At 46.5% G+C, this 27,660-nt stretch overlaps 2 protein-coding genes across 2 annotated transcripts in view; one reads left to right on the top strand and one right to left on the bottom strand.

Moving 5' to 3' along the window:
* Positions 1-3,460: 3,460 nt before the first annotated feature.
* Positions 3,461-11,625, bottom strand: LOC128338620 (arylacetamide deacetylase-like 4). The gene is made up of 3 exons (XM_053281342.1): positions 11,424-11,625; positions 8,637-8,700; positions 3,461-4,301 (listed from the first exon to the last, which is right to left on the bottom strand). Exons 1-3 carry the CDS (start codon positions 11,623-11,625, stop codon positions 3,461-3,463), a joined length of 1,107 nt encoding a protein of 368 aa, XP_053137317.1.
* A 10,591-nt stretch (positions 11,626-22,216) lies between these two features.
* The window catches only part of LOC128338621 (arylacetamide deacetylase-like 4), a 44,175-nt gene continuing 38,731 nt past the window's right edge, over positions 22,217-27,660 (top strand). Inside the window, exons 1-2 of the mRNA XM_053281343.1 lie at positions 22,217-22,228; positions 22,770-22,978. Of these exons, the coding sequence (XP_053137318.1) occupies positions 22,217-22,228; positions 22,770-22,978 (221 nt within the window). The remainder of the gene's footprint in view (positions 22,229-22,769; positions 22,979-27,660) is intronic.

Here is a 27,660-nt window from a genome sequence, read left to right on the forward strand (position 1 = left end):
CACAAAACTGGCTTCGCCTGTTTGGTTCGAATGTGAACCAGCTTCGAACCAGGGTGGGTAGGTTTAGTTTGGGTTTTGCTTGTCCTAGTTTTGGAGACTCAAACTGGCCCATTACTCCCTATGTAGAGCACCTGGGGCACAAAAGTGGGGTGGGTGGTAGACACCCAGGGCAGGCACCCAGAACTGATGTGAAGTTCTTTTTCCTATGCTAAAAACACATTTTTCCTATGCTAAATTCCTGAAGCCAAAGCCCTAGCTTCCTGTCCTTGAACCCATCAAACTCCTGATGAGAATCAAGCCTCCTGCAATCCTGTCTTACAAGGATCTACAGTCATCCTGCGGCAGCAAACTCCATTGCAGCATGTCCTCCATGCTCCCAGCACAGACTTCCTTTCTTCTTCCCAGAATTCCCCCTGCAGCTTCCCTGTCCCACCCACCTGATTGACTAATTGGTTGAGTCCTGGAGTTCACCAGCCTGTCAGTCAAGACAAGGGTTCACTTCCTGTTAACTCTTTAGAGGGTGGGAAGACTGGTCACGACAACTGCCCCTGTAGGTAGTTCGTAAACTTAGTTCAAAATGCGGCAGCCAGACTGGTCTCTGGGGAAACCCGGAGATACCATATTATGCCTATTTTAAAACAGTTGTACGGCTGCTGATATGTTTCCAGGCAAAACCCAAAGTGCTAGTCATTACCTTTAAAGCACTGCAAGCCTTAAGTCTGGGCTACCTTAGAAAGCACCTTCTTCTGTATGATCCTCATCGCACCTTGAGGTCATCTGGATAGGTCTGTCTCCAGTTACCACTAGTACATCTGGTGGCAACTCAAGAGTCAGGCCTTCTCTGTAGCTGCTCCTGGCCTATGGAATGCACTCCAGGCAGATATCCGTAATTTAGGCTTGTGGTTGGCCTTTGAGAGAGCCCTAAAAACCTACGGGTTTGGCCTGACCTTCCAAGGATTTTAAATTGTTTTTAACTATTTTAAATGGATTTTTAGAACTGTTTTAAAGTTGTTTTTATATTGGTTTAAGCAGTGTGTGTTCAATGGTGTTTGTTCAATGGTGTTCAATGGTGTTTTTCTGTCGTTGTTGTTGTTGTTTGTTGTTTTTAAACTTGTGCACTGCCCAGAGCCTTTGGATGAGGCAGTCTAGAAGTTAACAAAGAAACCCACAGGTTTAAACACAAGAATAGTACAAACACAGCTGCACAACTGATGGCCACTAGAAATAACTGTTCTGAGTTTATTATAGTAAAAGAAAGGAACAGGGTTCGCAGTCAAATAAGAGTCAGGATAAAAAAGAAGTTGTACAAAAAGCACAAAGCATTCATAGCTACTTCCTGGTGTAGGTGTAGATGGACCAGGAGGCAATTTTCCTGGTTGCAAAAGAGATGGATTCAGAATCTCAAGCCTAGAAGCATGCTTGTGAACCTTGGCCCTAGGTGGGAACAAAGGAATCCGATATTTCATCAAAGAGAAATCTGTCTCTAGGTGTCTGGGCTAATCTCTAACAGGATTACCGATGGCCTGAAATCCTCGGCTGCTCTTTAATCCTTACAGCCACACAGGCAAAGGGAAGAGAAGAACACTGTTCCGCCATTTGCATCCATGACTCTGAATGCCTGTGATGATGGCAACCATTAACCCCAAATGGTCAAGTGTGGAAACATACCGTCTGCAGGTGCCTTGCAATCTTTCCGAAAATGGAGTCTAAAACTTAAAATGAGGACGCCGAACACAGGGCTTTCTCCACATCCATGTCCAATAAAAGCTACTTTACCGGTATGGCCTCGAATCCCCCCTGAACCAGGCTTGAATTTGAGCTGAACAGAGGCCAGTTCGGGTGCTCACAAAACTGGACCGGACCTGGATCAGCTTAAATCTGGTTTGATTTGAACGAACCAGGTTTTCTGGTTTTCTGCACACCCCTACTGCTCTGATGGTGAAAGTGCAGTACAACATCTGTTTTTACTCACGGTCATCTTTACTGGTGTGCACAAAATTGGATTGCTCAGTTCAGTAGGAGTCCAAACTCATCTCGAACCCAACCAGTCATGTTCGGTTTAGGCACAGCTAACAAACCCGCCAGCTAAACTCCAATTGAGCTGGTTCATTGGGTTTAGAGTTTAAAAAAATTGTTTTAACACTAACTGCCTACAGAGGGTGCTTCTGCAGCCATGGGGGGTGGGTCTCCAGTGGTTCCTCTTCTCCGATGCGGCCTTCCCCTGGTCAATCCTGGTCCCTTCTGGGCCTTGCAGAGATGATGGTTGCCATTTTGGAGGCCACCATACAATCACCCTGACCATTTATTTTAGAACCCTTGAACCAGCCCTGAACTGGTCTGGGGGAAGGTTAGGCTCAACTTCGAGCTGAACCAGGCCCAGTCTGACTCAAGGGCAAGCCTTTGAGCTGGACCAGTTGGATGTTGAACTGACTCAAGGTCAAGCTGGTTGGCACATCTTTTTTTTTTTTTTTAGTGCTGGTGCCTTGATACTCTGAGACAACTGCCTGACCTTGCCTCATGAAAGGGCCATCCCTGCTACACTACAAGACAGTCAGTATGTCCTCCAGAATCACTGCCCTGCCCCAGCATGTCACTCCCTCCCTTGATCTCACAGCTCAGCATTACACGGGCACAGGGGCGTAACGATAGGGGGGGCAGGCAGGGCACGTGCCCTGGGCGCCACCCCAGCGGGCCACGTGGGGGGGGGCGCCAAAAAGTGGCTTTTCCCCCGCCCCCCGGATCGCCCGCCACCAGACTGGTGGCTGGCGTGGCGGCAATGGGCTGTAGCGTGGCCCGAGCGGCAGCAGCAGATCACCCACCGCACCGAGGAGTGCAGACAGAGTGATGCCGATCCTGCCTCCTGGCCCGGCGTCGCTTCCCAACTGTGTAGGCGTGCCTGCGCAGTTCACAGAATAACCCGCCGCCAATGTCTGCCATATCGCCGCCGCATGCCCTCAGCACTCGGCTGGCGACCCACCGCCGAATCTGCTGCCTGGGGGGCGCCCCCGTGACCTCACAGGTATGTGGGGGCCGGGGGCCGGGGGGCAACATTTCAGGGGCAGAGCTTGCCCTGGGCGCCGTTTCCCCTGATACGCCACTGCATGGGCAAGCCTGGCTACCAGTCACGAAAGCTTCTGTTTTCACAGTTACAGCTCTTCCCTCTTCACACAAAGGCAGCTGTAACCATGAGCACCAAGATCAAGAGGGTGAGTTATGTTATTGCGGGGGTGGGTGGGGTGGATTTCCGGCTGGCTTTGGTGCTGTAACCATTAACAGGGCTTTTTTCTGCCCATGTCTTAATAGGACTCTGGTCTTCTCTTCCCCAGGATAAAAATACCCAGATCATTCAACCACTTCCCATTGAACAGTTCCAAGTTCCCTCCCTGGTGGCATCTCAAGGGAGGGCTGAGAGAGCCTCCTAAGGACTGAAGAGTAGTCAGTCCTCCCGGGAGGGGGCTTGCTAGAGTCCTCCTCCTCCCTTGGTGAAAGCTTTGACTCCTCCTGCCAAAGAGATTTCCCCTGAAACATGAAGACCTTTTATGAACTTTACTACAAAGTCAAGTTTTCTTGTCACACAGGAAAAAGGAAACACCGGAATTTCAAGGACAAAGACTATTCCATGGAATGCATCTTCAAGGTGCTCCCAAGTCACACCAATGCCTGCATCTTCTAGCCTCTTTTTGTACAGCAGTCCATCATCTCTTAGTACATCGTATTCACAGGTTAGAATGTACGTTTCTGGGAGCTGGCTAATGATGTCGTCTTCAGCTAGAAGTGGGGAAAAGGTGGTGTCAAAAAACTCATTGGATTGTTCTAAGACTTTGGGGGAGAAAGGAGTTGGTGGTGCAGGCTTATATCCTCTGCTTTTGAATCTTTTTGGGATATGGTCTGGATTTATCCAGGTCTTCCACTTGATTCTCATGTCCTCAGGAACATGGGAGCCCTTCATAGCTACCTGCAGAAGTGACCAGTCTTTTCCTAGATACTTCAACCCAACTTTCAGTATTGTATTTTTGGATATCATGGGCGCAAAAGCATTTTGCTGATATGATGGTAAATTAAAATCTACTGCCTGCAGAAAAGGGTGCAGCAAGATTTGGGCCTGCACTTTGGGGAGGTCAGTTCTCTTGACCAACTCTTGGCAGACAGCAGCGGCAAGTGTAGCCCCTGAACTATCTCCGCTAATTACGATACAGTCAGGATCCACCCCGTATTCCTTTGCATTTTTCAAAAGGTGAATGGTAGCCTTCAGGCAGTCTTCAAACTGTGCAGGATAAGGGTGCTCAGGAGCTAGACGGTACCTGGAACAACACAAACATGCATCATGCCTCATTTGCTCCTAGAATCACCGGCTTGACACTTGACACTGCAGCACTTGTACAAACAAACCCATCACATTAGTGCAAGGCTGTGGTGCTAGCCAAGAATCCCAGCCCCAATGAGAGTCACCTTGATCCCACAGACCCAGAGCAGCCAGAGCAAATTGTGAGCCCTTTGGGGACAGGGAGCAAACTTATTTCTTTGTCTATGATCTCCAACTGGCAATGGACAGAGGAAGTGTGATCCTCTTGGGTCTCTCAGTGGCTTTCGATACTATCAACCATAGTATCCTTCTGGAACGTCTGAGGGTGTTGGGGATGGGAGGCACTGTTTTACAGTGGTTCCGCTCCTACTTCTCGGACAGATTCCAGATTGTGTCAATTGGAGACCGTAGTTCTTCAAAATCTGAGCTTAGGTATGGTGTCCCTCAAGGCTCCATACTTTCTCCAGTGCTTTTTAACATCTACATGAAACTGCTGGGAGAGATCATCGGGGGATTTGGAGCTGGGTGTTACCAGTATGCTGATGACACCCAGATCTATTTCTCCGTGTCAACTTCTTCAGGAGTTGGCATATCCTCCCTAAATGCCTGCCTGGAAGCAGTAATGGGCTGGATGAGGGAGAATAAACTGAAGCTGAATCCAGATAAGATGGAGGTACTTATTGTGTGGGGTCGGAACTCTAGAGATGATTTTGATCTGCCTGTTCTAGACGGGGTCACACTTCCCCAAAGGAACAGGTTCGCAATCTGGGAGTACTTCTGGATCAACATCTCTCCTTGGTTTCTCAGGTTGAGGCGGTGGCCAGGGGTGCTTTTTACCAGCTCCAGCTGATACGCCAGCAGTGCCCGTTTCTCAAGATCAATGACCTTAAAACAGTGGTACATTTGTTGGTAACCTCCAGACTGGACTTCTGTAATGTGCTCTAGGTGGGGGCTGCCTTTGTACGTAGTCCGGAAACTTCAGTTCGTTCAGAATGCGGCAGCCATGTTGGTCTCTGAGTCATCTCGGAGAGACCACATTACTCCTTTGCTGATGGAGTTACACTGGCTGCCAATAGTTTCCCGGGCAAAATACAAAGTGCTAGTTATAACTTATAAAGCCCTAAATGGCTTAGGCCCTGGGTATTTAAGAGAGCGTCTTCTCCGCTATGAGCCTCACCGCCCATTCAAGTCACTTGAGGAGGTCCGTCTCCTCTTGCCCCCAACGCGTTTGGTGGCTACACAGAGACGGGCCTTCTCAGCTGCTGCCCCGAGATTGTGGAATGTGCTCCTTGCCGAGATATGATCCTCTGCATCTCTGGCATTTTTCAAAAAACACCTGAAAACACATCTCTTCAACCAGGCTCTCTCCGCTTTTTAAAACTTGTTTTTAAATCCTTCTGATTATTTAATTGTTGTTTTACGATGTTTTTAATTGTTAATTATTTTTATGCTTTATAATATTTGTTTTAATTATTAATTGATTTTAATGGTGTTTTAATGTAAACCGCCCTGAGCCTTTTGGAAGGGCGGTATAAAAGTTTTAATAATAAATAAATAATAAATAAATATGTAAAGCATTTGGGACTTTTGTGGCGGTGGGGGGGGGGCCTGCAAAGTGGTATATAAATACTTATAATAATAACAGCTGACATAGTGTGCAATGCTATGCATCTATGGTGGGTCATAACATCTGTGGAGTTGCACAAGAGGCCCATTTTGGGGCACGTGCACAAATGGAAATGTGCAACCGTGCAGCAAGGATATATAAAGGCTGCATGGTCACACAACTCCATTTGTGAATATTTAATCCAGTACAATGGTGCTTTCACTAATTTTACATCCCACTGTATGTGTGATCTTGCACACACTGTCAGCAAACAGCAGCAACAGCACCAGGGCTGTTTTCTATTGAAATTAAAAATCCACATGTTCCTTCATGTCTGGACCCGAAATGTCCATGCCTGGACCCAAAATATCCACAATTGTGAATTATCGGAATGTGTTCAAACACAACAGATGGGATCCCCAACAGTCAAAATTCTGGCTGAGCTCCCTACTGTCATATCTGAACGAGGTTAAATAACAAGCAAGCTGACTCTAACCTAAAATATTCCTGCTGGTGTGGGACACAATCCCCAGAAAGATATGAGAAATGCAGTTGCCTCTGAAGAAGAGCATTCGATGCTCAAAGCATACAAGGCAATAAACCATTCATTGACATCCATTTAACACCCCTGGGAATTTGTTCCCCCTCTTTTGTTCTGACTGTTTGGTGCTGCATCATCTCCGTCCCCCTTCTGTCTTTTCTCAGGTTGCTTTGCCCGCACTTCATAATTCTGGGAGTAGAATCCTCAAACAGCAGACCAGGAGGCAGCTGAAAGAGAAAGTCTCCTTAAGCCAGCTTCCCCCCCTCCTTTTTTTTAGAAAAAAATGCTTTAATTAGTATTACAAGTAGAAACAGAAAGGTTACGTCTCTGAGAGTCCAACAAAACCATACAAGTTTACATACAAGATCTTCAGGAAAGGAGGAAGGAAGGAAGGTCTGATTTTGGGGATTTCTTTTATCAGCACTGAGTTCATGCTATGCTACCTATTGCTGCTCTGACTATTTTGCTCTCAGATTGACAAAGGGGGAACAAAAAGGAGGGCATTTCAAAATGTATTCAAAGGGACGGAGGCAGAGTGAACCCTGACTTCAGGAGAGGAGGAAGGAATTAAGGGATTTAATTGTGTGGTTTTCTTTTCTCAGCACTGAGTATATTGCTATTCCACCTTCCTATTGCTGCTATCTGGTTTTGCTGGATCTCAGATTGACAAAGGCAGAACTTAGGTGCCTTCTTACCTTCCTTGAGTTATGGTTTTGTCTGTTTTTGAGATGGTGTTGGTGAGAAATAGACAGTTTCTGTGAGCTCTCTCTCTCTCTCATTTTCTTGGTGACTGCTGTGAGATGAGCTCCATATCTCACTTTGAGAGTAGCTTGTGCTTCACTTACTGCTCTGGTCTGCTGTGCAATCTGTAAATATTCTGCATTGCAAGGTGAACTTCTCAAAATATTGCTGGAAAAGCTGCTTTAGTTGAGCTCATTGCTATGCTTTCTGGCTGCTAAGGGTGCTGCTGTGGCAGCTGTTGCAAATGAGGACAGAGTCCTAATTGTGTGTAAAAGAGCAACTTGTGCCACTGATGCTACTGCAGCATAGGGACTGTGGCTGACAGTAGATTCTGGGTCAGTGATTCTTTTTTGGCCATCTTTAGACTGTGTGTTTGGCAAAATGTGGTGTTCTGTATTGGGAGGAGAGATTGTGTGTGCTTCTGTTCTGCAGTCTTCCAAACCTTTTCAAATTTCCCCTCAAACTCCCTAGGATCCTTTAAGAAAATTAAAAACCACCCACTTGCCCATTTCTTTTGTGGTTTGGGTGGTAGGTAGCACTCATCACACTGTACCACCCAACCCACTTTGGTATGCCTCGGACCAAGCCATGATTAATAATGGGATGATTTGAATTCCCCATCATTCCCTATGGGTGAATTACACAATATTTTTGCCAATATTTGATTTGATTCATTCAACCAGCCGGCTATGATTCATAAACATCTTGAGTAGGGAGCTCGCTGGTGGCTGGAGGATGAAGTCCTGCTGGGGACTCCCCTTCTTCTGTTATCCCAAATCACATGAAACCAAGCCATGCCCCCTGTGTCTGATGTCAGACACAAGGGGAGTGGAGAGTACCAGGGATGGGGCCAATCAGCCCCTGCAGAGTTTCCCAAGTCAGCAGCTTGTTGAATTTCTGGGACTGGGAATTTCTTTCTCTGTCTCCTCAAACTCCACACACTCCCCCTGCTTCTGATGTCAGATGCAGCCATCCTCTCCAGTCAGTTTTTCATTGAAACACCCCAAATGTCTAAGTTTCCTCCCCCACCAGCCCAGCCAGCAATTCAATGGACCACCAGCTGCAGAGGATGGCGAGATTGTCTAAATGGATCCTTTCCCATAGCAGTGGACAAGCCCTAACAGAACCGTTTAGTACACACCCCTACTGGGGAGAAGAGAGAGATGGACTCCAGTGAGCACTTCCCTGGCTGGGTGCAGGAGAGGGCAAGGGGCTGCACCATCTGAGGGTCAGGGGGTGCCTTGGAATCCATCCAACCTTGCCGGCCGAGGGATGTTCATCCCCTCTTGCTCCATTGTCCCCACTCTCCTGTCTGGCGGACAAGATAGGAAAGGTGGAGACAGGAGAACTCTGAGGGAACAGCAAGCCACTAGGAACACTTATGAGCTTTCATCATATCCTAATTAAGCCTGAAATAAGTAATGAAGCAAACCGAGCTCACTTACTCGACAGACACAACAAATGAGGCACTTTCTCTGGCAAGATAGCGGCAGACCCTTTCGTAGATATCTGGGGAGTGAAAACAGACCGGAGTCAGTATGTTGGCCATCATCAGAGGATTCCTCTCCATATCGCTCAATATGAATGCAACATTCAGAAATTGGAATAGCCCTAAAGGGTCAGGGCCAAGGCCCATCTAGTCCAGCATCCTGTTTCACACAGTGGCCCACCAGATGCCACAGGCAAGAGCTGAGGGCATGCCCTCTCTCCTACTGTTACTCCCCTGAAACTGGTATCTAGATGCATCATGCCTCTGAAGCTGGAGGTGGCCTATAAGCCTCAGACCAGTAGCCACTGAGAGACCTTTTTCACTGAGACCTTTGCGAGACCTTTGAGAGCCATTGAGAGACTTTTCCATTGAGCTGACATTTTCAACGGGCTGTCCACCATGACTCCAAGATCCCTCTCCTGGTCCATCAGTGACAGCACAGATCCCATCAGTATATATGTGAAGTTGGTGGTGGTTTGGGGTTTTTTGCCCCAATATGCATCACTTTACACTTGTTAACAATGATCTGCATTTGCCATTTTGTTGCCCACTCCCCAGCTTGGAAAGATCCTTTTGGAGCTCCTTGCAATCTCTTTTACCCACAATAGTTTTGTGTCATCTGCAAATTTGGCCACCAAACAGCTTACCCCAACTTCTACATCATTTATGATAAATTAAAAAGCAACAGTCCCAGTAAAGATCCCTTGGGGACCCCAATTCTTACTCCCCTCCATTTAGAGAAATGTCCATTAATTCCTAAACTGTTTAAATAAATTTTTATTGTTTCCCTTGATGCTTTTAGTTAAAAATGTTCCTCAGACTCTCCTTTTGCTTCCCTCATTGTCACCCTACATTTCTGTGGCCTGAGTTTGTGTTCCTTTCGGTTCTCTTCATTTGGGCAGGCCTTCCAATTTCTGAAGGATGTATTCTAACCCTTTATAGCTTCCTTGGATTTACTTTGTATTGTAGCCATGCTGTCAGTCTCCCGGACCTGGTGTTACCTTTCCTTGGTGGCGGTGGCGGTGGTGTTTTTAATATACACATCCCCCTCCTGTGGGTAGCACCATCTCATCCACGCACTGAAAACCCTCAGTTCTTCTCTTGCATGTGGAACAGGTAGCATTTCTGAGAATGCTTCCTTTGGGTTCCTGGGCTTCGATGTGCTACCTAACAGCCTAAATTGGGCTTTCAGGACCTCCTGATTGCATTTCCCATCATCGTTGGTGCCAACATACACTATGACAGCTGACTCCTCCCCAACTCTGCCAAACAGCCTATCTAGACACCTGCAACCTTTGCACCAGGCAGGCAAGTCACCTTGCAGTCTACATGCGTGTCTCAGACCTCTATACCCCTAATGAATGAATCACCGACTACTAGGAGGCCCCCAGCCTCCTTTTCGCAAATCCATTTATGGGCTCATAATCCACTTATAAATCCACTTATGGGCGCATTTTCGCAAGTATATGGGCTCATCATTCACAGAAGGGATTCCTTCTAAGGGAGCATTTCCCATTTCCGCGAATGCTGTACTCCATCCTAAAGACCTTCATTCTTCCTGACAGCAGCGGAGACATCAGTGTGGGAGTGGGTTGCCTCTACCACAACCCTGAAGGTCTCATCCACATACCCATCAAGTCTGAGTTTGAACTGCAAACACACCAGACTGGGCAGGTTCAGTTTGGGCACCTTGAATGAGGGACACAGCTTGGCTTGAATTTGAACTGGTTCGGACCAGCTTTGGGGGTTCCAGGGATATTAAGTATTTGAGGGGGGAGAAGTTGGACTTACTGACACTGAGGGCTTCCATGGACTTGGGGGGTGCTGCTGTAGCCACGGAGTGATCTCCGTGTCTCCCCCCCCCCCCGCTGGCCAGCCCCAGCCTATTTCAGGACTCTCTGAGCATGTGGTGGCCATTTGCGAGGCTACCACACATGTGCACAAGCCATTTACATGCCCGTGGTTGTGGATGCCAAGGGCCTAAAATGGGCAAGTCCATCCTTGGGAAGACCTGGGGGCAGGCCGGTGACGGGTGGAGGGACCACCATACCCCCTCATCAGGGCTGCAGAAGCCCTCAGTGGGGGTAAGTCTGCCTCTCCCCCCGAAAAAATTAACATTCCTTGGAACCACAGACTGGCCTGAAATGGGCCCGGATGTTCAGCTTCATCTCGAGCTGAGCTGAACCGGGCCTGGTTCGGCATAGGCTGGAATATTTATTTATTTATTTGGAACATTTGATATACCGCCCACTCCAAAGACTCTGGGCAGTGTACAAAAACATGCAAAACAAGACAGCATCAAAATTTCATCCTAAATAAAACTAAAGTAACTAACGGGGTGGAGGGGATAGATAAACTTCAGGGTAAAAGCCTGGCGCAAAAGAAAAGTCTTCAATAAAGATTTAAAAACCGACAAGGAAGGAGCTAAACGAATCTGCAGGGAAAGGAATTCCAGAGAAGTGGGGCGGCAACCGAGAAGGCCCTTTCACGGGTTCTAGTGCCCCAAACCTCTCGGAAATCGGGGACCTACAAAAGGGCCATCTGAGCAGATCTGACCGGATGGGATGTAACTGGATGGGAGAGGCGGGTCTGTCGGTAAACAGGTGCCAAACCCCGCAAGGCTTTGAAGGTCAAAACCAAAATATCACATTCAGTATCATATCACATTCACCATATTCGACATTTATTACAATGGGCATATAGCAGCCATAATAAATGCTTTTAATTAGACTCTTTTCCTTACTAAGGACGCTCCAGATGCCAATTCCTCCATGAAAGAAGAGAATGCCTCTTTGATGCTTGGTGTGGTCTCCCCGTGGCTGGCACAGCTTCACAGGCACACCGTCAAACCGGGATTGCGTGATATGAAGCTTCGGATCTTGTTTGAAGATGGGGAATCCCTTACAGAGAAACCTCGTCACAGTGTGGTGATTGCAGAGGCCCATTTTCCATGCTGTATAGTCCTGTTTGCATTGGAAGAAAGAAATGTCCGTGCTCAGAAATCCTCGAAGCCTGACACAGAGCAGAGTGCTCACTCTTGTTATTTATTTGATTTATATACTGCCCTTCCAGATATGAGTTGTATTTGCTCTGGATATCTACCAACAATAGTTGGGGCAATATCTTCACCTGACTATTCTACTTGAACAAAAAGCATATAGAACAATAAATAAATAAATAAATAAATAATTTTTTAAAAATGCACAGGGTTTTAATTAAGGCTGCAATTCTGTACAGACTTATTTGAGAGAAGATCTGATTGAAACCAACAGTGCTTGCTTCTAAGTAGGCATGCATAGCATTTAAAGCCTTCAACCTGGCAATACAAATCCTAATAGGCAGGCAATGAAGCTCTTCTCACGATCAGTGAGAAGAGCTTCTGGCAGGACTGCAGGGAGAGCAGGCTTAGTTTGGCCCCTGGAAGTGCCCGAGGCATGGTGGAGAGACCCCCGAGGCCGGGAGGCTGGCTGCAGCCTCCTGGTCTGGGGTCTACTAGTGTGCCGCTGTGCACCGCAGCGGCACACGAGCAAAAAAATGAGGTTAACAGAACTCTCGCTCTGTTAACCTCATGTAAGGGAAGGGAGAATTAGGTGGGCTAGCTGCCTTGGAACCACCGGGTTCGCCCGGAAGGGTTGATTTGTTATGAGCACAAATCAAATTTAAAAAAATCAATTTGTGCACATCCCTACTTTGTAGAACCCAACACCTTTCAGTTTTATACTGTAGTTTGTATACAGCTTCCCTCATCCATTTTTCATGTCTGGAGAGAGAGAGAGAGAGAGAGAGAGAGAGAGAGAGAGAGAGAGAGAGAGAGAGACCCACCATCCTTTGCATTATTTATTTATTTGAAATGTTAGGGAGGCCCCACACATGCTGATTCACCCTCAGACCCTTTCCCACCTCCTCTGCACCTTTGTGGATAAATGTATCCATGTGCACCACTCTGGGCTTTTTGGAAGAAGCACAGGCTATACCTGTAAAAGTAAATAAATCTATATGTGCCACAAGAAAAGCAGTGACGAGCTAAAGAAGCAGAGAACAGATACGTTCTGAAATTCCAAGAGGAGCTCTGCCTGCCTATTTCAGAAAGGCACACATAAATAACAGAAAAAATACAGGATTTTCCAAGATGCTTGCTGCCACTATGAACCATCTCCTGTATAGGACAGCATAGGAAGCAAAGATGCATGGGGACTCTCTCATAGAGTACGCTGCGCAGAGTGGCACATTCACTGCTCACAGCCCCTCCAACCACATTAATCTCAACACAACCCATCTCCAGCCTGAACCGGCAAACACAGTGGAAACACTCCTGACAGCCGGTACCAGCAGACACAGGGGAAAGTGCACACACGACCACAACCCCAGCCCCTGGGTCCCCTGCTCTTCACTAACCTGGGTTAAGATTGAGGGCAAGAAGCAGGGTTACCCAGATTCAGACTGTCAGGGCATGGGCTTTTTGCCCTGCTTCACACGAGCATGCAGCCCTGGATTAGAGGCAGAAATCCCAGGTTTAGGCACTTGTGTAAAGAGTCTTAGTACTGTCTTCGGCTCTCCAGTGTTTCAGGCAGGCTCTTACCCAGCCCTACCCGGAGACGCCAAGAGGGATGGAACCAGAGACCTTCTGCATGAAAATCAGCTGTTTCCACCCCATCCCTAAAAGATATCATTACACAATCAAAACTGGGCATACAATTATCAGGATGTGTCAGTCAGAGGCGGGATAGAAGGCCTGCACGTATCGGAAGATGCCATGACTGCCTTGGCTCAGACATTCATTCATGCTTTCTTTACAGTGCCCCCTCTGCCCACCATGACCGACCAATTTCAAAGCAGCCTCAGTCAGAAGAATATACTTACTAGCCTAAGGGCCATGAAGATTGTGTTCTCTGTCAGTCTGGCAATGATCCGATAACAAATTGCAAATGGGAATTCATATCTGAGGAGGTAGTGAGGGTAGGTCCATGCTAGCAGGTAGCAAAGAAGAACTGCCACAATGGCCATCCACAGCAGGACCCACAGAAAGTACATTGTCTCCTTGGCAAGAGGCTAAGTGGGGAGACAGTCGGTGACTCTGCTTTCTCCAAGGAGTGGCTGCCTCCAGTGTACTTTTATAGAGTCAGGACCCAAGAACACGTCTCTCCCGTATCAGAACATCCTGTAACACTAAGTAAGGAGCATGTTAATTAGGTTCCTTGAATGAAGAATTAAGGAGTGGGGAATTAATTAGGTCAGAACCTCCCTTGATCAGCATATCTTTTTGGGAAGTGACTGATTTCTGCACCTTTTACTAGAAGATTTCTAAATTTCCTATGGAAAGATATTTTTATCTGCAATAAGAAGTAGTATGGTGAATACTGCACTGTCTGGTAGGGATATGCAAAAAATTGGCCAGTCTGGTTCAGTTTTGGCAGTGGTCGAACCGAACAAGCTTGAAATGGTTAGGATTCCCCTTTAACAGTTAAGGGGCTAGGGCTTTCCTAAACCTAGAGGGGGCAAGAAGAGAGTTATTTAGTACTTGTGCAAGTCACAACTAAAGGTGGCTAAAGGAGAGCAGCAACCCTGCTCCAGAGTAGCTCTGGCAAGTGGCTGTCCGCTTCAGGCCTTTTTCAGCCCGGTTCTGGCCGCTGAGCACGTGTGGGGGGATTTTAGTGAACTCTGTGCACACATAGAGGCCATTTCTGTGACCACATGGCCATGCTTCTCTCTGCCTTTTGAAAAGACTGGGGGCGGGGAATGGAGGTGCAGGAATTGTGGTCTCCTCTTTTTGCTACTACATTCCCTATCCCTTGTCCTTCAAAGGCAGGGGAAGCAGGACCAGATTCCCAGTGGGAAGCATAATGTCAGAGTGGGACTTAGATAAGGAGATAATGTTAGGAGAAGGGGGAACATGGAGAGAGAATGGTGGAGTGAGGAGAGGAGCAGGAAACGGGTGGCTTCTGCTTGAAGCATCCTTTGGGTGAGACACATTTAACGTGTTTAGGGTTGTCTGGAGATGGGGAGACGGGGGCGTATCCACTAATTATGGGGTGGTGACTCTGGTAGTAGGGAACAGAAGAAGTAATGTTTGTTTGTTTGTTTGTTTGTTTATTTATTTATTAAATTTATATACCGCCCTTCCAAAAATGGCTCAGGGCGGTTCACAACATCATAAAAACAATTAAAACAAATTAACAATTAAAATCAAACTATTAAAACACAGTAAATTGTTGGCAGGTTAGCAGGCCATTACAGGGGAAGGGCAATCAGAAATGCCCCTTCTGGCTGCCCTGCCAGCTCTTTGACCTTGGGGAGCAGTGGCAACCACCCTTGGAACCTTACCTTGCTCCTCTGCAATGCCAGGTCAGTCCAGAACAAATCAGAAATCATCCATGATCTGATTCTGGATGAAGGAGCCGACCTAGTATGTATTACAGAGACCTGGCTGGGGACTCTGTCGGGTCCCACCTTCTTCCAGAGTATTCTGTAGAGTAGTGGATGAGGGACTTGTTGGAAGTGAAGAACTTTGCGCTGTCTCTTGTCTCAAAGACAGTGGAGGACAGACTAGTGAGTCAGAGGGCTAGAGGGTCAAGACATTGGTCATCCCTTCTCTACTGGTCTGACACTATACCTTTGGAATGTAGATTGCTACTCTTAGGGACTAACTTACTTACTTCCTGCTTTGCACTTCCTCTTCCCGCTTCTCTTCCTGTTCCTTCTACCGTGCAATATGCAAGCTCCTCTCCCTGCACCATGTGTGCAGAGATGCAGAATCCATCAGCATCCAGCTAGATAGATAGATTAGAGATCCTAACTCTTCATTTTCCTATTTAGAATGGAGTTCTCTAATAAATACAATTTATATTGATTTGAAACTATGAACTGGCTCCAAGTTACTTTACTCTCAGCATACACGCATGCCCCACTAAATTCCGCTGTGTTGTGCCTCTGTGTACTCTACTCTAATGAAAAAGGGTTTGTCCTACCAGAGAGAATTCCCAACAGGACTGTGGGTGGGAGGGGGAGTGGCTGTGGTCTATAAGAATAATATTGCCCTTACCAGGATCCCTGTTGAAGTGTCAGACCATATCAAATGTGTGTGCCTAAGTTTGGGGACCAGGGATAGACCGGGGCTTCGGTTGGTGTACTGATCACCCCGCTGCTCAACAGAGTCCGTAACTGAGCTGACGTACTTGGTCTCAGGCTTGGTGTTGGAGTCCCCCGGCTTGTGGTGCTGCAATGTTCATTTTGGGACTAATCTGCCCATGGCAGCTCAGGAGTTCATAGCCTATTAGGATGGTCTGCCCAAGAAGGTTATTGGATCCAAGAGGATTCCAAAAGTCTTGGAAGGATTTAGTGTTGGCTCTGCCTAACTTTCTGGTAGGCCCTAGTCTGTTCAGGACAGGGAACCCGGGAACCCTCTCACTGAGCATCATCATTCAACCCAAAACTCAAGAGTAGAGGCAAATGGTCACTCTCAGAATGGGGGAGAACTAAAAAAATTCTCACCCTTGGCACGAGGCTGTATGAAATAGCTATGTAATCAAGCAGTGAAGGCTTCGGCCCCGACCAATGAGCAAATTTTGACACAAAATCAGTTGGGGCCAAACCATTAAGAATAAATAAGTCTGCCTTTTGGCATGCCAGCAGACGATCTAAACCCCTAGCTAGTTAGTTGTTTATTTACGATCTTAGATCAAACAGCAATACAAGCAGAATATACTCAGTAAAGTAAAAGCAAAAACAGAAACTAAAATATTGTCACATACATACAATCAAAAACCTTTGGCAGTAGCTGATTGCTGTGCTCTAACCTCTCTTAATTTGATTAGAATATAACAGAATTTGGCAACCGCCAAGGATATTGTTGGGTCCCTATCTTCTAGTAGCCATGTAAGAACCATTTCCTCCGAGTGGCTTTTCAAACGTTTCTGGCACTGGGATAAGAATAAGTCTCTTACAGCGATATAAAGTGGGCAGTGTAGCAGTAAAAGCTTCAATGTTTCGGGGGCAGAGCCGCAAGGGCATAGTCTCTCCTCGTAGGGTTGTCTCTCCAATCTCCCTGATAACATCGCTGAGGGCAGGGCATTCGAGCGAGCTCTTGTAAACACCCAGCGAAGTTTTGGGGAATAGATTGTATAAAAATAAGTGGCTGTGGCCCAATCTTTCTTAGCGTTTAGCAGTTGGGGAGGCCTATTTATAGAGGCCCTTTCCTCCTGACAGTTTATGTCCCTAAGCCTTTGTTTAACTAGGCGTCTTGCCGTTGACTCGCCACACTCTAGAAGTTGTGCTGGGTAGAAACCCATCCTCCGGAGTCCCTCCTCAACCACCTTGCACCAATGGGGTTGTGGGGTGGCGGCAAGGAGGTTAGGCATAAGTCCTTCCGGGTAAAGGTAAATCTTAATCCAATACAGGATGATAAGAAGCCAGGCCCTAGTCTCCAATTCCAAAAGCCCAGTCTCCAGCCATATTAAGGAGTCCGGGACGCATTTTGGTACCCCCAACAGCAATCTCAGAAAGCCGGATTGGACTTTTTCTAAACCCCTAGCATTACATATCATATCTTTGGACTGTCTCAACAAAAAAGGTCACGGGGTGGAAGGAGAAGGGGGATACTGCTGGAATTTATGGGAATTGTATGGTCATTTGGGCCAGCTCGGGCATTAAAGTCACCTACTACCACCAGATGTACGTGAGGGCGACTAGCCTGCAATTCCAAAATAAGGCTCTCCACTTGGGCCCACAACCCTTTCTGTAAACCAGCCCGGGGAATATACACATTTATTAAAATAAATGAAAGATCAGCAGTAGAGAAAAGCAAAGCTAATCCGAAAAAAAACATCATTCCCAGAAATGGTTGAGCTTCTAAGATCCGTGATCCAGATTTTTTTGGCTTTCATTTCTGGACATGATATTCTGGCTTTTTGAGAAACTTGGCAAACTGATGATTTATACTTACCTGGTTATGCCCGGTTTGCCTGACAGGCAGTGGAAACAAAAACTAGAATGCTGGCCATAGATCTTCCAGTTATTCCATCTGGCACAGCATTCAACAAAAAAAGTATAACCAGGTAAGTACTGTATAAATCATCAGTTTGCCAAGTTTCTCAATAAGCCAGAATACCATGTCCAGAAATGTAAGCCAAAAAAATCTGGATCACAGATCTAAGAAGCCCAAACATTCATATTCCAGGCTAATATTGTAATTAAGTACACTGGAGGCACAAGTCATTCTAGCAGCTGACTCTTGCACAATGAAGAGGAAGGAGTGTTGGAATCCAAAGGCAGGGATGCAGCACCAGGGGTATTCTCATCTGCTGTGCTCTCCTACGAGGAATGCCAAATTTGGCCGTTTTTTTTTTTAAGGCCATAGACAGCAGCATCAAAACATAGGAACATAGGAAACTGCCATATACTGAGTCAGACCATAGGTCTATCGAGCTCAGTATTGTCGTCACAGACTGGCAGCGGTTCCTCAAAGGTTACAGGCAGGAATCTCTCTCAGCCCTGTCTTGGAGAAGCCAGAGAGGGAACTTGAAAACCTTCTGCTGTTCCCAGAGCGGCTCCATCCCCTGAGGGGAATCTATTGCAGTGCTCAACACATCAAGTCTCCCATTCAGATGCAACCAGGGCAGACCCTGCTTAGCTATGGGGACAAGTCATGCTTGCTACCACAAGACAAGCTCTCCTCTCCTGACCAGCTCTCCTGACCAGCAAAAGCCCCCACAGGTGGGGAGACTGGAGAAGAATTTATCCGAGCCTGGGGGATCATCCAATTCAATGACGCTTGAACATCACTGTGATGGTGCAGGGCAGTTTACACAGAGAAAAACCAACAAACAAGATGGAACCCTGTCCCCAAAGGGGTCACAATCTACAAAGAAACATAAGACAGATACCAGCAACAGTCACTGGAGGTACTGTGCTGGGGGTAGATAGGGCCAGTTACTCTCCCCCTGCTAAATAAAGAGAATCACCATGGTAAAAGGTGGCATGGTAAAAGTTATCAGGGGTTTGTGATGATGTCATAGTCTATGATGATGTCATCCAGCCCAGTTCAAAATGGTGGATGTAACTTTAAGAAATCTATACCGGATCGGTCATCGCCCGGGTCAACATGGACTGCGCCAGGTGCTGGAATCCCTGGACATCTGGTGGCAAGTGGGCTATAGGACTCAAAAATCTTCAGTTGAGCAACCAGGGCTGGAGACTGCAGGGTTACTGGAAGAAACATCGCTTAACCAGAAAAAATATACAAAAAATGCCAACAAGGAAATAATGATCTGCTATTACAAGTCTAGTCCAGCTAGAAGAGGTTGTTTAAAGAGAATGTACCAAATTTGGAAAGAGAAGTATCCATATACAGAAACAACAGAACAAAGGCTAGCAGTCCAGAGAAGATTCATAATATATTCATAATATATTCATAAAATATTCATAATATATTCAGAAGATTCATAATATATTCATAAAAGTATTCACAGAAGTTGAGCTGGAAAAACTGCAAAGAGCAACACAGGCTCAAGAAGAAGATATGGAAGAAGGTGTTGGAAATAGAGGGTGCCACTGTTGCTAAACTGTTTCAAAATCAAAACCAGGAAACCTCCCCTTTGCCTTCACCTCAAAAAACCAAATGCCGTTTAACAGAAAAGCAACAAGAACTAAAGCAAAACATAACTGAGCACATGAACCAAACAACCACCAGGGTTCAACTTCCAGCTCTAAAAACAGTTGCCAAAAAACAACTTGCTCAGGCATTAAAAGCTATGAATGCTGCACTTGCAGAAATAACAACCAATAATTTTCAAGCAGCAACAATAACAACACAAGAGTTCGGATATAAGATCAGTGGACCTGTAAAAAAAGAAAGTAGTACGTCACCTAAATGGAAGATTAGATTAGAAAATAAAATCTCCAGGCTTAGATCAGATGCTAGTAAATTGAAAGATATGAAAGACAAGAAGCTGAAGAATGAAAACACCAAACAGTATTTGATCCAAAAATACCACCTAGATTCAAGGAAAATTAGAGAAGTCCTGGAAATAATAAAGCAGCAAATGACAGCAGTGTCAAAGAAGATTAGCAGATACAAAGCCAGAATTACAATACACAACACAGGCAGAATCTCCAATTCCAGTCGAATCAGAGACGTTTCTACCAAAGCATAGAAGGAGAAACTCTTGCAGCTTAGAAACATAGAAACACCAAATAAAGAAGAAACAGTGCGATTCTGGGGGAAATTATGGGACAATCCAATAGATTATAATAAAAAAGCAGGCTGGGTAAAAGAGGTCGAAAAATTTAACCAACAAATGCAAGATCTAATAATAACACCAGAATTAATAAGTAAAAGAGCAAAGAAAATTAAAAATTGGACTACACCAGGCGACGATGAACTGCATGACTTTTGGCTTAAACACCTAACAAGCCTTCATAAACAACTATCAAAACAGTTCAATCACATTTTGCAAGGAGGTGATATTGAACAATGGCTAACAACTGGGAAAACTCATCTCATAATGAAAGACTCAGCATGGCCATGTGGTCACACAGATGGCCTCTATGTGTGCACAGAGTTCACTAAAATCCCCACACATATGCGCAGCAGCCAGAACCGGGCTGAAGAAGGCCTGAAGCGGACTGCCACTTGCCAGAGCTACTCTGGGGGAGGGCTGCTGCTCTCCTTTAGCCACCTTTAGTTGCAACTTGCATTTAAAAAGTAAATTACTCTCTTCTTGCCCCCTCTAGATTTAGGAAAGCCCTAGCCCCAGCCCCTCAACTGGTAAAGGGCAATCCTAACCATTTAAAGCTTGTTCAGTGGTCGAACCAGACTGGAGTCCGGTTCGACCACTGCCAAAACTGAACCAGACTGGCCAATTTTGTGCACATCCCTACCAGTCAGTGCAGTAGTCTCAGTACTACTTCTTGTTGCAAATAAATACATCTTTCCATAGAATCCGATACTTATAAGAGCCCCTGGTGGCGCAGTGGTAAAACTGCCACCCTGTAACCAGAAGGTTACAAGTTCGATCCTGACCAGGCGCTCAAGGTTGACTCAGCCTTCCATCCTTCCGAGGTCGGTAAAATGAGTACCCAGAATGTTGGGGGCAATATGCTAAATCACTGTAAACCGCTTAGAGAGCTCCGGCTATAGAGCGGTATATAAATGTAAGTGCTATTGCAATAGCTATTGCTATTATAGAGTTGGTGAGGAAATTTGGAAATCTTCTAGTAAAAGGTGTGTAGAAATCAGTCATTTCCCAAAAAGATATGCTGATCAAGGGAGGTTCTGACCTAATTAATTCCCCACTCCTTAATTCTTCATTCAAGGAACCTAATTAACATGCTCCTTACTTAGTGTTACAGGATGTTCTGATACGGGAGAGACGTGTTCTTGGGTCCTGACTCTATAAAAGTACACTGGAGGCAGCCGCTCTTTGGAGAAAGCAGAGTAACAGACTCTCTCTCCACTTAGCCTCTTGCCAAGGAGACAATGGACTTTCTGTGGGTCCTGCTGTGGATGGCCATTGTGGCAGTTCTTCTTTGCCACCTGCTAGCATGGACCTACCCTCACTACCTCCTCAGATATGAATTCCCATTTGCCATTTGTCAGCGGATCATTGCCAGACTGACAGAGAACACATTCTTCATGGCCCTTAGGCTATGAAGTATATTCTTCTGACTGAGGCTGCTTTGAAATTGGTCTGTCATGGTGGGCAGAGGGGGCACTGTAAAGAAAGCATTAATGTCTGAGCCAAGGCAATCATGGCATCTTCCGATACATGCAGGCCTTCTATCCCGCCTCTGACTGATACATCCTGATAATTGTATGCCCAGTTTTGATTGTGTAATGATATCTTTTAGGGATGGGGTAGAAACAGCTGATTTTCATGCAGAAGGTCTCCGGTTCCATCCCTCTTGGCGTCTCTGGGTAGGGCTGGGTAAGAGCCTGCCTGAAACACTGGAGAGCCGAAGACAGTACTAAGCCTCTTTACACAAGTGCCTAAACCTGGGATTTCTGCCTCTAATCCAGGGCTGCATGCTCATGTGAAGCAGGGCAAAAAGCCCTGACAGTCTGAATCTGGGTAACCCTGCTTCTTGCCCTCAATCTTAACCCAGGTTAGTGAAGAGCAGGGGACCCAGGGGCTGGGGTTGTGGTCGTGTGTGCACTTTCCCTTGTGTCTGCTGGTACCGGCTGTCAGGAGTGTTTCCACTGTGTTTGCCGGTTCAGGCTGGAGATGGGTTGTGTTGAGATTAATGAGGTTGGAGGGGCTGTGAGCAGTGAATGTGCCACTCTGCGCAGCCCACTCTATGATTTTTCTTCATTCCGTCAAAACATATAACAAAGTTCCCCGTGATATTTTGGTAAGTGAACTGGTCAAATGTGGGTGAGATGGAGGACAATTTCTAATGGGTTGACTCATGGACATATTTACCAGTGACTTAATTAAAGAGATGGAGGGCATCCTATTCAGATTTGCAGATTACAGACAGCTGGGAAGGACAGCTAACACTTCAGAAAGAATGACATTCCAAATGTCCCTGCTAAAATGAAAAATGGAGCGGAAAGTAAGAAAACCAAATTCAACCATGGGAAATGCAAAGTTGTGCATTGAGGCAACAATAATGAAATGCACACCTCCCGGATGGGGCATATCTCACTTGACACCAGCATCTTTGAAAAAGATCCCACTTCCGCCCTCTGACTGAGGACCTTCCGGATTAGCAGGGCTTCCCCAGCACCACCGGAGCCAGCACGTACAAAATTGGACACAGCCCCTTTTAAGAAATGAAGCCATCAAACCTGGCAGTCTGCTCCAACAGCCCTCCCATGGGGGTGCAACATCACTCCCGTGTTGCTGGATTTGTCGATACCTCTTTGGAGCTAACCAAGGTACTGATTCCCCTTCCCCTCTTAGCTGTCCAAGGTCTGTGATCCCTTCAGATCCCTGCCCCAGCAGAGACCCCAACTTGACTAGAACAATATAACAGAAGAAAAGGGAAAGAAACTCTCTCTTACAGTAGGGTGGCAAAAAGGGGAAACACTCTGCTCTGTGTTAGGCTTCAAGGATTTCTGAGCACTGACATTTCTCTCTCTCAATGCAAACAGGATTATATAGCATGGAAACTGGGCTTCAGCAATCGCCACACAGTTACGAGGTTTTTCATGAATGGACTCCCCATCTTCAAACAAGACCCGAGGCTTCATATCAAGAAACTCCAGTTTGACGGTGTGCCTGTGAAGCAGTACCAACCACGAGAAGACCACACCAAACATCAAAGAGGCATTCTCTTCTTTCACGGAGGAATTGGCATCTGGTGCAGCACTGGAAAAGACAGAAGTTAGAGTCTACCATATTGCATTTATTATGTTGCTGCATGTGCATTGTAATAAATGTCAGGATATGCTGAATGTGATATTGCAGCCTACCCGTGGAAGAGGAGAAGCCACCTCAGCAGGGATGTGTGAACCAGCTCAACATCAAATTGGCCCAGTTAGAGAGCTCAAGATTGAGCCCAAGACCCCAGGCTGGTTCGGAATGGGTTCATAGGTGCAGGGATTTGTGTGTGTGCTGGTAATGCAGACTTATTGCCGCCAAGGGATTCTGCGGCCTCGAGGGTAGGAGGCTCCAGTGGTTCCGCCAGCCTCCCAATGGTCTCCCCAGGTCAGATCTGGCCCATTTTAGGCCATTTTCCAGGCCTCAGGTATGCATGACCCTTGGCATGCAAACAGCCCATGTACTTGTGTGGTGGCCTCCAAAATGGCCACCGCATGCTCAGAGAGGCCTGAAACTGGCTGGGCCATCCCGAGCAGACAGAAGGCTGTGCTAGCTGGCAAAAGAGATCAAATGTCCAAAAGAAAGACAGCACACATAATAGAGATTCAGCATATAGGTGCTTATATGACAATGCCAGAAGCCTCTGAGCCAAGATGGACTATCTGGAGTGATTGGTTGCTAATGAAAAGATAGCTATAGTGGGCATAAAAGAAACATGGTGGAACAGTGAGCAACAGCAGGACACAGTTATCTCTGCATATAAAGTCGATTGAAAGGACAGGGAATGGTATATTGCCGTGGAGTAGCACTGTTTGTAAAAGAAGCGATAGAATCTAGCCAGCTAGAAAACCTAGGAAGACTGGAGTGGGGACTCCCTTGGTCAGCCTGATCAATGGTCTCTAATTATTTTTTTTATTTTTTTATTTGATTTGATTTCTAGACCACCCTTCCAAAAATGGCTGAGGGCAGTTTACACAGAGAAATAATAAATAAATAAGATGGCTCCCTGTCCCCAAAGGGCTTACAACCTAAAAAGAAAGATAAGATAGACACCAGCAACAGTCACTGGAGGGGTACTGTGCTGGGAGCGGATAGGGCCAGTTACTCTCCCCTTGCTAAATAATGAGAATCACCACGGTGCCTCTTTGCCAAGTTAGCAGGGGAAATTAGGAAAAGACAGAGGAAGGGTGACTCTGTTTTTCCATTTGGATCTCTCAGCAGCTTTCAATACTATCGACCATAATATTTTCCTGGAGCATCGGAAGGGGTTGGGGATGGGAGGCACTGCTTTGAAGTAGTTCTTCTCCTACCTCTCAGGAAGCTTCCAGATGGTGTCCCTTGGAGACTGTTGCTCTCTAAAACCTGAACATTTATATGGTGTACCCCAGGGCTCCATATTGTCTCCAATGTTCTTTAACTTCTATGTGAAACTACTGGGAGATATCATCAGGAGATTGGGCACAGGGTGTTATCAGTATGCTGATTATACCCAAACCTATTTCTCCATTTCAACATCTTCAGGTGCAAGCATAACCACCCTGATCCCTGCCTAGAGGAAGTTATGGGCTTGATGAGGGATAACAAACTGAGACTGGATGCAGATAAGACCGAGGTACTTATTGTGCAGGGTCATAACTCAGGAGACTATTTTGATCTTCAGTTCCGGATCATGTCATCATTCCCCAGGAGACACAGTACACAGTCTGGGGGTGGTTCTGTATCCAAACCTCTTCCTGGTGTCCCAGGTTGAGAAGATAGCCTCAGATACTTATGCCAGCTGTGTCCATTTCTTGAGATAAATGACATCAGAACAGTGGTACATATGCTGGATCCTCCAGACTTGACTACTGCAACGCGCTCTGTGTGGGGCTGCCTTTGTACATAGACTGGAATCTGCAGCTGATACAGAATACGGTAACCATTTGGGGCAATGGGTCAACTCAGAGAGACCATATTATTCCTATACTAAAAGAAGCATATTGGCTGCCAATACATTTCTGGTAAAATAGAAGGTCAAAGAATGTTGACCTAGGGTCAAACAAAATGTTTGTCCCACTTGCTCTTCAAAAGTTTGTGTCCTCCATCTTGAATTGGTGTGGATGACATAATCACAAGCTATGCCACTGAGGTGTCCCTACATGTCACTCACTGCAGCTGTACCCAATTTGGTTTAAATCAGTTAAGACAGTCCACAAATTAGCTTGCTTGCACCTCAGATGTTCACACGGCCACCATCTTGAATTGGAATGGATGACATCATCACACACCATGCCATTTGGGCATACCCATGTGTCCCTACAGCTGTAGCAAATTAGGTTCAAACTGGTTAGGCGGTTCACAAGTTAGCCCACTTGTGCCTAAAAGGTTTACACATCCACCATCTTGGATCAGGGTGGATGACATCTTCACAAACTACTACACCGTTGAAATGGCTGTCAAGGATTTGGAAATCTCCAGAGAAGGAGAGTCCAACATTGCCTGAGGAGATGGTTGCAGTGTCAAACAGCTCCACATTAAGGATATTCTCCGGTCTACCCTAAATCCCAATGATTCTATCCTGCCCTCAGGAGCAACAGGGAACAAGTCCACTCCTTCTTCTCTGTGAAAGTCCTCCAGCTATTTGAAGATGTCTCTCATCCCTCCCCTTCATCATCTTCTCTCCAGGCTAAACATTTAACAGTTCCTCCTAGGACTTGGTTTTCAGATCCCTCACCATCTTGGTTGCCTTCCTCTGAACTCACACCAGTGAATGAGTGTTCTTAAAATGCAGTCTCTTGCCCTGGAAGCAGTATGACTCATCTGCATCCCTTTAGACTTATAGGTGGAAGGGAGTTGCAGGGCCTCCTAGTCTGTCCTCCTCCTCAGTGCAGGAAATTGGAAACACAACCCCAACTAGATGGCTCTCCAGCCTTTCTTTGAAAACTTCCAGGGAGGATGAGCACACCACCATGAGAGGCAGGCTGTTCCACTTTCTGAATGTAGCATTCATGTTGAGTGATATGGAGAGGAATCCTCTGATGATGGCCAGCATACTGACTCCGGTCTGTTTTCACTCCCTAGATACCTACGAAAGGGTCTGCCGCTATCTTGCCAGAGAAAGTGCCATTTGTTGTGTCTGTTGCGTAAGTGAGCACGGTTTGCTTCATTATTTATTTCAGGCTTAATTAGGATATGATGAAAGCTCATAAATGTCCCCAGTGGCTTGCTGTCCCCTCAGAGTTCTCCTGTCTCCTCCTTTCCTATCTTGTCCGCCAGGCAGGAGTGTGGGGACAACGGAGCAAGAGGGGATGAACATCCCTCGGCCAGCAGGGTGGGGGCGTCTTCCAAAGCACCCCCTCACCTTCGGATGGTGCGCCCCCTTGCCCTCTCTTGCACCCAGCCAGGGAAGTGCTCACTGGAAGAGAGCATGAAGTCCATCCCTCTCCTCCCTAGTAGGAGGGTGTACTAAACGGTTCAGTTCACGCTTGTCCACTGATATGGGAGAGGGTCCATTCAGACCCTCTCATCACCCTGAGCGGGTGTTCCATTGAATCGCTGGCTGGGATGGTGGGGGGGGGTACCCAGCCATTTGGGGTGTTTCTGAATGGAGAAGATGGGGAGAGGGTCAACTGCAGGGGGCTTGAGTGGCCAATCCCCCTGCATCTGACATCAGAAGCAGGGGAGTGTGTGGAGTGTGAGGAGGCAGCGAAAGAAACTCCCAGTCAGTGATTCAATGAGGTGCTGCTTTGGGAAACTCTGCAGGGGCTGATTGGCTGCATCCCTGGTACTCTCCATTCCCCCTGCGTCTGACATCAGACGTAGGGGGCACGGCTTGGTTGCATGCAATTTCGGATAACAGAGGAGGGGATCCGCCAGCAGGACTTTATCCTCCAGCCACCAATGAGCTCCCTACTCAAGATGTGCATGAATCATAGCCAGCTGGTTGAACGAACCAAATCAAATATTCACAGAAATAATGTGTGATTCACCCATAGGAAACAATGGGGAACTCAGATCACTCCATTGTTCCCCATGGGTAGGTCTGGGATACACCAACGTGGGTTGGGTAGTACAGCATGATGATGCTCCTTACCTACCACCTAAAACAAAAAAGAAATGGGCAAGTGGGCAACCTTCAATTTTTATAAAAACCTAAACCGCCATAGGATCTGAGGGGGCTTGGAGAAAAGTTCAAAAACGTTTGTTTTAAACAAATTAATAGTACCTGCTTACCTGTTTCTTTTGTGGATTGGGTGCCTGTCACACCATACCACCCAACCCATCTTGTTGTCCCTTGGGTCTAAGCATCGGGAACAATAGGGTAATTTAGTTCCTCATTGTTTCCTAGGGGTGTAACAAGCAGACTGCACACATTTTGCAACCCTGCCTTAGGAACATTTGAAGCTGCCATATATCGAGTCAGACCATTGGTCTAGCTAGCTCAATATTGTCCACACAGACTGTCAGCGTCTTCTCCAAGGTTACAGGCAGGAATCTCTCTCAGCCCAGGGAGGTAACTTGAAACCTTCAGCTCTTTTCAGTGCGGCTCCTTCCCCCAAGGCGAAGGGGGAAGGATGCTCACATCCTTACAATGCTCACATGTGCTCTTCCATTCAAATGCAACCGGGGTGGACCCTGCTTAGCTAATGGGACAAGTCATGCTTGCTACCACAAGACCAGCTCTCCTCTCCTTTAAAAACACCACTGCAGAACAGAAGCACACACAACCTCTCCCGAAACAGA

The sequence above is a fragment of the Hemicordylus capensis genome, chromosome 16 (assembly GCF_027244095.1).
Source record: "Hemicordylus capensis ecotype Gifberg chromosome 16, rHemCap1.1.pri, whole genome shotgun sequence".
NCBI classification, from domain to species: domain Eukaryota; kingdom Metazoa; phylum Chordata; class Lepidosauria; order Squamata; family Cordylidae; genus Hemicordylus; species Hemicordylus capensis.

Bases quoted from the DNA above. Each gene is read 5' to 3' on its own strand.
- LOC128338620 (XM_053281342.1), bottom strand. From the start codon at position 11,625: ATGGGCCTCTGCAATCACCACACTGTGACGAGGTTTCTCTGTAAGGGA. The intron at 8,701-11,423 runs GTAAGGAAAAGA...TTCACTCCCCAG, and splicing joins TGGCATCTGGAGCGTCCTTA to ATATCTACGAAAGGGTCTGC. The intron at 4,302-8,636 runs GTAAGTGAGCTC...GTGTTGTTCCAG, and splicing joins TCATTTGTTGTGTCTGTCGA to GTACCGTCTAGCTCCTGAGC.